This window comes from Triticum urartu, chromosome 7A (assembly GCF_056163025.1).
Source record: "Triticum urartu cultivar PI428250 chromosome 7A, HENAU_Tu73, whole genome shotgun sequence".
In the NCBI taxonomy this organism is placed as follows: Eukaryota; Viridiplantae; Streptophyta; class Magnoliopsida; order Poales; family Poaceae; genus Triticum; species Triticum urartu.
Window position 1 is genome coordinate 2,963,166 of NC_141879.1, and position 8,805 is coordinate 2,971,970.

The window sequence follows — 8,805 nt, forward strand, 5'->3', positions numbered from 1 at the left end:
AACAAAGACGAAAGAAAACTGGATTCAACAGATCCAGTGAAGTCTAGCACCGATTGAATCCCGCGAGATCTAACGGCGACACACCTCAACATGCTCTCTGATGACGCTAGACGGACCATCGGGACAAGGATCGAACATGGGAGACATTATTCCTATAGATGGACATCGCCGCTGCCACACACAGTCCCAACCAAGATGATGGATCTAACAGGAATGGGAGCGGGGTCCATTTTGCCGACGGCGGGCAGAGATCCTCCACACCTTCATCGCCGAAAGCCATCAGAGGAAGGGTGGACCGGTGGCAGTGCCGACGGGAGGAGGAGCAAACCCAATTGCTTGGGAGCCTTTTCTATGTTTACGAGATTGAGTTATGATCACATCAATTGTCCATAATTCTAATGTCTTGCCCTACGAAGTAAATGAAAATAAAGTGTGAGAGATAGTATGTATTTACCTATTAGTCTTTGAAGTGTGGTAGTACTGACCCCTAAGATTTTGGCTGCTGGTGTCGGTCGCCGGTGGGTGGCGAAGTCGGCAGCGGCCATGTATAAACAAATTCCTGGTTTCATTTCTGGCCCACGCCAACCATGCATTGCTCCAGCTGCCAACGGTTACACTAAAGAGTATAGACCCACGTTCAAGAAATGGGAGGGAAAACGATTCGTGACACCAAATGGTAGAGTGCATTGCGCCAAAAATGCTACACCTATGAACTGTTTACGAAAAGCTACGTAAACCGTCCATCCAAAACCAATCAGCCCCCCCTGATTTTCAATGCATGGGGCCATCTTCTTTTTCTTTTCCAATCAAACGTTTCCACCTAAGCCTGTTGATAAGGCACGTAGATTTACGTAGGTGTAGCGTTGTCCGCATTGCGCTCATTAACTTGTCTTTCTCATCACCGACAGTTTTACTTGGCCCCTGTTGCTTGATTGACCCGGCCTCCCATATTTCTCCTTATACACTCATCTCTTTCTCGCCGGGCTAGCTCTCTCTTTCTCGCCTCGCCTCCCAGGGACGCTGCAGGCCGCAGCCCCAAGCCCCTGGTACCTGGAGCAGCATCGCAACCATGGCAAGAAGCTTCGACATGAGCACCATCGCAACCATGGCCAGATTCTGGTGGTCGCTCCTACTCCTGTGGCTCTGCTGCCTTCTTCTCTCTCCGGTGGACTCGTCGCCGGTTGCCATCACGCACCTGCCTGGCTTCGACGGGCCCCTCCCATTCTCCCTCGAAACCGGGTACCGCATGATCCATCTTTTTTCCCTTGGGCAACCACGTATATATATGCTTGCAACACGTATGCTCTTTGTCGGGTTTTCTTCAAGTGAGGCCGGTGTTCATTTTATGTAAATCTAAATCTAACAAGCGGCGGCTGCAGGTATGTGGAGGTGGACGAAAGCAATGGCGTGCACCTTTTCTACTACTTCATCGAGTCGGAGAAGGACCCCACCAAAGATCCGCTGGTGCTGTGGATGCAGGGTGGACCAGGCTGCTCCAGCCTCTCTGGCATTCTCTACGAGATGGGTAATTCACCAGCTACTATTCCATAAGAAAAAAGTCAAGCTAGCTTCTGACAGGTCTCGCAATTCTCACATATGCAACACTTCCAGGCATGGTAAAAGTGCTACTAATAAAATCATCAGGCTTGATTATTATACCATTTGAAACAAGAAGGGAAATCACAATCATATTTAATCAAGCTCGACTATTTAATACCTCCTCCATAACTTAATATAAGACGTTATTTGACACTATGATACTGTGGAAAACTGTCTTACATATTAATGATAAGATGTTGAAGCGTGCAATTTGCAAGACAACTCGTTGATAATCAATTATGCATGTACGTACAGGGCCCTTCCGGTTTGACGTCCAAGGGTACAGAGGTGGACTCCCTACTTTGCTGTACCGACCGGAGACATGGACCAAGGTGTTGAGCCAATCTTTCCCTTGAATCATAATATTTGTAAAAGAAATGAAGAATACAAAAAGGTCTGGTAGCTCCAGGGACTCCCGGCACCCCCTTAGACTAGCCACAATGGGAGTAACTTAACTAGTAACATCACACATTTCAATACAAGATTGCTTATATGACAGCTAATTAATGAGGAGAGAGGGGTTTGTGGTAACTTAGATAGTTACTGTAACATCACACATTTCAATGCATCATGAGTCTATAGCCTAATAAATAAACTCTTTCATGATACCACTCATATGTTACTACCCACTATGGAGGTAGTAACATAGGCTAATAACATCGGCAAGTTACTACTCTACGTTACTCCCCACTGTGAGCAGTCTTATTAGATTGTCGGTACTGTTAGGGCATGTGCAGTGCGTGTGTGCGCGCGCTGGACTGGGTGCCGCTCCGTGGCCGTGGCGAGCCCGTGGTAGGGTATGCGTGTGTGCATGCACTCATCGTGTGTAAGTACGTCTAGGTAGCTAGTGGACTCCGGGGTGACCGTGGAGATCGTTGCGGCTCGCCGCGACCCGTGCTTGTGCATGCACGTGGTGGATGCGGCCAGAGCGGGCGGATCGGGCACCTGGCTGGATAGGAGGCGTGGGGATCATGCCCCAACGCCGGCCCAGATCGATATAAATGCCCCGTGATGATCATTGTAATTGCCGTGGTGACAGAGTTCGGGCTCTAGGAAGAAAATTTGTTGTTCGTGCGGAAGGCCTTCGAGCGCCGGAAACACCTATGTCCACTATGCCCTTTTCTTCTTCCTTCTTCTCCTTTCTTGGTTTGAGGCAGAGAGAGAGCGACACATGTGAAAGAGCTAGGGATAGCAAGGGTTAAACCCCAAGAATTGGCATCAGAGCTTCTGGAGGATTCTGCCGGTGGTTATGGCGATTGTCCCGCATGGTAGCGGTGGGGGCGCGATGTCGTTCTCGATGCCGATGCTCACGCCAAACAATTACACGGTGTGGGAAATCAACGCAGAGGCTATTCTCGATGCCCAGAGTCTGTCGTTGGCAGTGTCGCCAGCCAGCGAAGCGGCGGTCGACGACAAGAAGAACAAGGCGGCTAGTCCGATGCTGTTCGGCGCGTTCTCTGAGGATATCCTGATGCAGGTCTCGATGAAGAAGACGGTGGCGCAGGTGTGGACCAGCCTCAAGACTCGCTTTGTCAAAGCCAAGCGGGTTAGGGCGGCGTGGATGTCCACCTTTCGCGGCAAGTTTGAGTGGCTGCACATGACGGATGGGGAGACTCTGGATGCGTTCGCTGGGAAGATTGGCTACATGGCGGCACACTACACAGTGCTAGGGTCGACTCTGGATGACCTGACGATGGTGAAGAAGTTGCTGGAGTTGGTCCCCGACTTCTTGCACTCCGTCGTCGCTGGGATGGAACAATTATGCGAGGTGGAGAAGATGTCGTTCGAGGAGGCTTTGAGCCGCCTGAAGGCGTTCGACAAGAGGATTTGTCGGGGCGCACAGGCCGGCGGCGAGCGGGGTTGATGAGTAGCTGATGCTCATGGCGGCTCAGTGGGTGGCACGGAACCGTCAGCATGGCGGCGGCTTTGACGACGACGACGACGACAGCAGCAGCACAGCGTCGGGCGGCGGAGGAAAGTAGCGCGGTTGGTGCTACAACTGCGGCCAAGACGGACACTTCCGGTGGGACTGCACGAAGCTGAAGAAGGCGGATGAGGTGGAAAAGGCCCTCCTCGCCGACATCAACGTCGAGGTCCTGGCCCTCCTATAGTCATGGCTTGGGGAGTGACTATTAGGAATAAGCCACGACGAGCATGTGCAGTGCGTGGGTGCGCACGCGCTGGGCGTGTCGGGTGTCGGTCCGTGGCCATTGTTGGGGCAGACTAACCCTTCTCGGCGACGAACCCCGAGCGTCCTCGTGGTGACACAAACACCAGACAGAGTCAGACGAAGGAGACACCATAATTTTCCCTGCGGCGAATGCCGCGGTGCATGAACGCCTCGAACACATACATGGAAGTACACACATAGTACTACTCAGAGGAGTTCTCCTGCCGGCCAGGCGCATACCACGGTCCTGACAGAGACTTTTTTTTAGAAAAGGAGGATGTACCCCCGGCCTCTGCATCTGGACGATGCATGCAACCATATTATTAATTATTCACAAAGACCATACAAAGTGATACATCAATAAGTCTGAAGTCACCATCTTGGCAAACGCTGTTACTACTCCTATCCTCTTAATGAAGGTGTGCCGAATGTCCGGGCCAAATACCAAACAGACATTGCACCAAACTAACATCTATAGCCGGGTGTCCCATCCAAGCCACTACCTGGATTGGGTCCCACACCGGTCTGGCACACTCCCAGTGAGCACCGCACGCTGCAAGGGCCATCACCTTCATCTTCCATCGGTCAATCCTCAGAGCAGAATTGATGCACCAACCTTGCCAGGCTTCTCTGCCATCAACGCCACCATGACGCCAGACAACTTCCTCTTCCTACGCGAGTCCATCCTGATAGAGACTGCATCCACCTCATCTCTCCGCGCACACACGCACCTGGAGACTACATCTCTCCTCAAGCACCTCACTTCTGGCATCACAGCTGGGTAAACTTTAGAGCTTTGCTACAGTTACGGACTCAAACTTGCGGACAAGAACCTACAGGCTGACATGGGAACCGTTGACTGGAAAGCAGATGGCCCCACACTTAAAATCAGGAGGTGGTGGGAGATTACGAGGGGGACACATAATCCCGTAAGCTTCCGCCGTGACTTATTGTCCGTAAGTCTAGGATTTTCGGTAAACTTTATATAGCACACCCACGCACACAGTCCAGTGATCACACACACCACTAAGGGGGTGTTTGGTTGAGAAGTCCTAGGACTTTTTCTAGTCCCAGGGAGTAATCGAAAAAGACTCTCTAGTAAAGTCTTTTTCTAGTCCCTGTAAAAAAAATCCCTCCCGTTTGGTTCCTAGGGATTTTTTAGGGACTTTTTCTAGTCTCTGGGACTAAAAAGTCCCTGAACCAAACACCCCCTAACTCACGCACGCATGGACCACACCGGCTACTTGCACATGACCCGGCCACTAACCAGCTAACTACATGCACGCACTAATTAAGTCCACTAACGCACAACTCGGCTAGCACACACACATGCAGTTAACAACCAGCCTACGGTCCGGCAGCTTCGCCACTGCTCGGTAGCACCACGCGCCCGGCCACACGCCCGAATCTTCCATGTCAAGATTATCTCTAACAGCCGTGTCGAGCCCATGGTGAGGTGTGCGTGTGTGCGTGCACTCATCGCGTGGAAGTAGGTCTAGGCAGTTAGTGGATCCTGGGTTGAGCGTCGAGATAGTTGTGGACTCGCCGCTACCCGTGTGTGTACGTGCGCGTGGTGGGCGTGGGCAGAGCGGGAAGATCAATGCCCCAGTGCCGGCCCATGTATAAAAGCCCCGTGATGATCGTTGTAATTGTTGTGGAGACAGAGTTCGAGCTCTGGGAAGAAAATTTGCCGTTGGTGCGGCGGACGTTCGAGTGCGGGAAACACCAGTGTCCGCCGTGCTGTATTCTTCTTCCTTCTTCTCCTTCCTCGGTTTGAGCCAGAGAGAGAGAGCGAAACGTGTGAGAGAGCTAGGGCTAGCAATGGTTAAACCCCAACAGATTCCCGCTGAGATCACCAGCTCATTCACAGCATAAGTCAGACATTAGTACACTAGGTTCATGGCCACTGTTCCCGACCAGCTTGTCTCCACAAGCTAATATGGCAAAGGCGACTTGTTTCGTCAACTCTTTCACTCATCCCGTTATGTCAATCTCCTCTATTCTACATTTTTCTCTGTTCTTTTTTTGAATGGAGAGAGAGAAGGTGAGGAGAGAGAGAGTCTTTCTTTCTGTCAGCCCGTGTGAGAGAGAGGAATGGAATGAGAGAGAGGAGAGAGAAGCTGTGAGAGAGAAGAGAGAGAAAATAACTTTTTTTCCATGAGAGAGCGACAGGAGTTCGGGAGAAAGATAAGGAGTGCTTTCTTTTTGTGAGACGTGTGTGACCGAGATAAATGCCAGAAGAGAATTGTTTTCCGAGGAAGAGAGCAAGGGTGAATGTTGGGAGGAGAGAGATTGTTTTCACTGTCACTGTTCATGTAGGCCTGGTAATGCTCCTATACTTGTTATGCACGGACGGTGGTGATAGAAGTGAGTCCAGACACCCGGGTCCTAAAAATTCATTCTCGCGAAGAATGTGCCAAAATATTCGCATCCTGTAAGAAAACTCATCTTTGGCTGACGTGTTACATGATTTTGCAGGTCAGCAATATAATCTTTATTGATAGTCCTATTGGCTCTGGGTTCTCATACGCCACGTCGGAAGAAGGGTTTAAATCTAGTGATAGCAAGGCGGTTAAAATGCTAGTCGTTTTCCTCAAAAAGGTTATGACCCTTCTGCTTTTCACACGGTACATTATGGTTTGTGAAAAAGCTACTTGAGCTTTTTCTTTGTTTGGCATCATACCTAACTACACTTGTAACTTTGTTAGGCATCATATACCTAACTACACTTGTAATTTTGTTAGACATCACACCTAACTATACTTGTAACTCATAAGTTCTCTTTAGATTCTAGCATGTTTGTAAATTTCAACCAGAAAACTAATATGTTCACACATCACACTCCAAATTATACTTGATGGTTCTTTGAAAAAACCTATGCTTAATGGGCTGAATATCTTCAACTATTTTGAGCCCTAATGATCAACAGATGAGATGTTTAATGATTCTCGGGAGCTATTACCGTATTAGATATGTACCTTTATGGGAAAAACTTGGAGGCAACTTAAGCCGGCAAAGGCCAGTATGAACATATTTTCAGTTTTTGGAGAAAGCAGTACCGGATATAACACAACAGCTACAACATTAAGCGCGCGCGCGCGCGCACACACACACACAGAGAGAGAGAGAGAGAGAGAGAGAGAGAGAGCGGAGAAGGATGGGGGAGGGGGAGATGGCAGGAGGGGAGGGGGAGGTGGCGGCTGTGACTAGGGTTTCTTCCTGGGCCGTCACGGGAGCAACACGGGAGTCTCATTGCCACAAGCATGGATAAAATATGCTAACTTCAAGCATTGATCTATCAGAGGATAACTTAGTCACGGGAGTTAACGTTCTTCAAATTTACAGTCATCGTATGAGCCCAACAAATTCATTCAGCTGCATATTTCCTTCCCCTGTTATGCCCAATTGAGCTTCTTTGTAACGTGGGAATCAAATTTTTAATGTCAAATTCCTTTTTTATTAAATTTTTGCCTTGCAAATAAGTTATTAATTAATTGTGTGGCAGGATTGATTATTATTTTTCTCAGTCAAAAGAAAGAGAACCTGAGATTAGTGTAATACTTCATTCATCTGGGCCGCGCCCTATGATCTAACCAAAACTAATTAGAGTTGAATTTTAATTATATGCTATGAGAAAAAGAGATCAATATTCAATCTCTATATATGCTTTCACATATATTCTAATTTATCCTTCTATATGCAGTGGTTGCATGAGCACCCCCAGTTCCTCTCAAACCCACTTTATATTGGTGGTGAATCATATTGTGGTATGATCGTACCCACTCTTGCCCTAATCCACATATCAAGTAAGACTCTTTATACTTATCTTGAGATGATGGACTGCTGCTCTGGAGTACAGTTCCCCATTCAATCTTAAAAAGTGAACACATAAAATTTAAACCTAATAGTAGAATAGTTGAGTAATAAATCTAGTCATACAAGACTTCGCTTACTTCAGTTAAGTCTAAGACTTCGCTTTATACAAAATGATATGTAGTAACTAAATCCAAACCAGCTATTTGGTACATACATAAATATTGTAGAAATGAGTTGCACAATGGAAAGACATTTGTAGCATGACACTACTAATCAATATTTCAGGGTTTTTTGCGGATGGATATTTCAGGTTTTACTTCTTCTTAGTGGGCTTTGAGTCTTTTGTTGGACCAAATTGTACCAATAATAAACTGATTTTGCCGTACACAATACATCTCACTATTTTCTTATATATCTATTGATGTTGCCCCTCATACACTAGTGCAGAACCGGGCAATAGCACCGGTTCGTAAGGCCCTTTAGTGCCGGTTTAGGAACCGGCACTATTATTTCGGCACTAAAGCCCCCCCCCCCCTTTAGTACCGGTTCAGCACGAACCGGTGCTAAAGGGAAACCACGTGGCACGAGCCAGCTCCGGGGGCCGGGAGCCCTTTAGTACCGGTTGGTAACACCAACCGGTACTAAAATGTTTGGGGGGTTTTTGGTTTTATGATTTTTTTTCATTTAATTTTGTGTTTTCCATTTTAATTCTTTTTCGTTTGCTGGTATTTTACGATACTACACATTGTACACGTTATGCATATATATATATATATATATATATATATATATATATATATATATATATAAATAGAATTTCTAGTAGAACCAATCATATATATATCATCAATGTCTCACAAACCACCATATTAATTTACACATACACACATGTATAGCTATATACAATTTCTCCTACATATGCATGTTGCCTTCGGAGCCTGTGGCATTAGCCTAATTGGTGCCTTCGGAGCACGATGACAATTGGAAGTGGTTCATGGGGGCGGTAGCGGGTAATAGTATTCTCCCTTCGGATTTATGACCTGGTCGAGCAAAAATCCCGCTATTTCCTCATGAAGTGCTTCTACGCGCTCCGAAGGAGATCAATATGTATGTGTATTAGTTGTGTGACTAGATATCGATAATGGTGTAAAAATTGTGAATAGTGTTCTGACAAGCGTACTCATTCCTGTCTTTGAGATCTGCTCCTTTCGGACGCCATC

The 8,805-nt window shown here is 47.4% G+C and overlaps 1 protein-coding gene across 1 annotated transcript; it reads left to right on the forward strand.

The window, feature by feature from the left end:
- The first annotated feature begins 915 nt into the window (after positions 1 to 915).
- LOC147956691 (serine carboxypeptidase-like 18) lies at positions 916 to 8,320 on the forward strand. Its single transcript, XM_087537502.1, has 5 exons — positions 916 to 1,239; positions 1,380 to 1,525; positions 1,855 to 1,931; positions 6,248 to 6,370; positions 7,473 to 8,320. The coding sequence occupies exons 1-5, from the start codon at positions 1,070 to 1,072 to the stop codon at positions 7,644 to 7,646; spliced, it is 690 nt and encodes a 229-aa protein (XP_087393628.1). The 5' UTR covers positions 916 to 1,069; the 3' UTR covers positions 7,647 to 8,320.
- Positions 8,321 to 8,805: the final 485 nt, after the last annotated feature.

What these genes read in the sequence shown, in the direction of transcription:
- LOC147956691 (XM_087537502.1), top strand. Translation starts at nt 1,070, where the DNA reads ATGGCAAGAAGCTTCGACATGAGCACCATCGCAACCATGGCCAGATTC. An exon ending in TGGCATTCTCTACGAGATGG is followed by an intron (nt 1,526 to 1,854) that starts GTAATTCACCAG and finishes ATGTACGTACAG; the next exon opens with GGCCCTTCCGGTTTGACGTC. An exon ending in TAGTCGTTTTCCTCAAAAAG is followed by an intron (nt 6,371 to 7,472) that starts GTTATGACCCTT and finishes TTCTATATGCAG; the next exon opens with TGGTTGCATGAGCACCCCCA.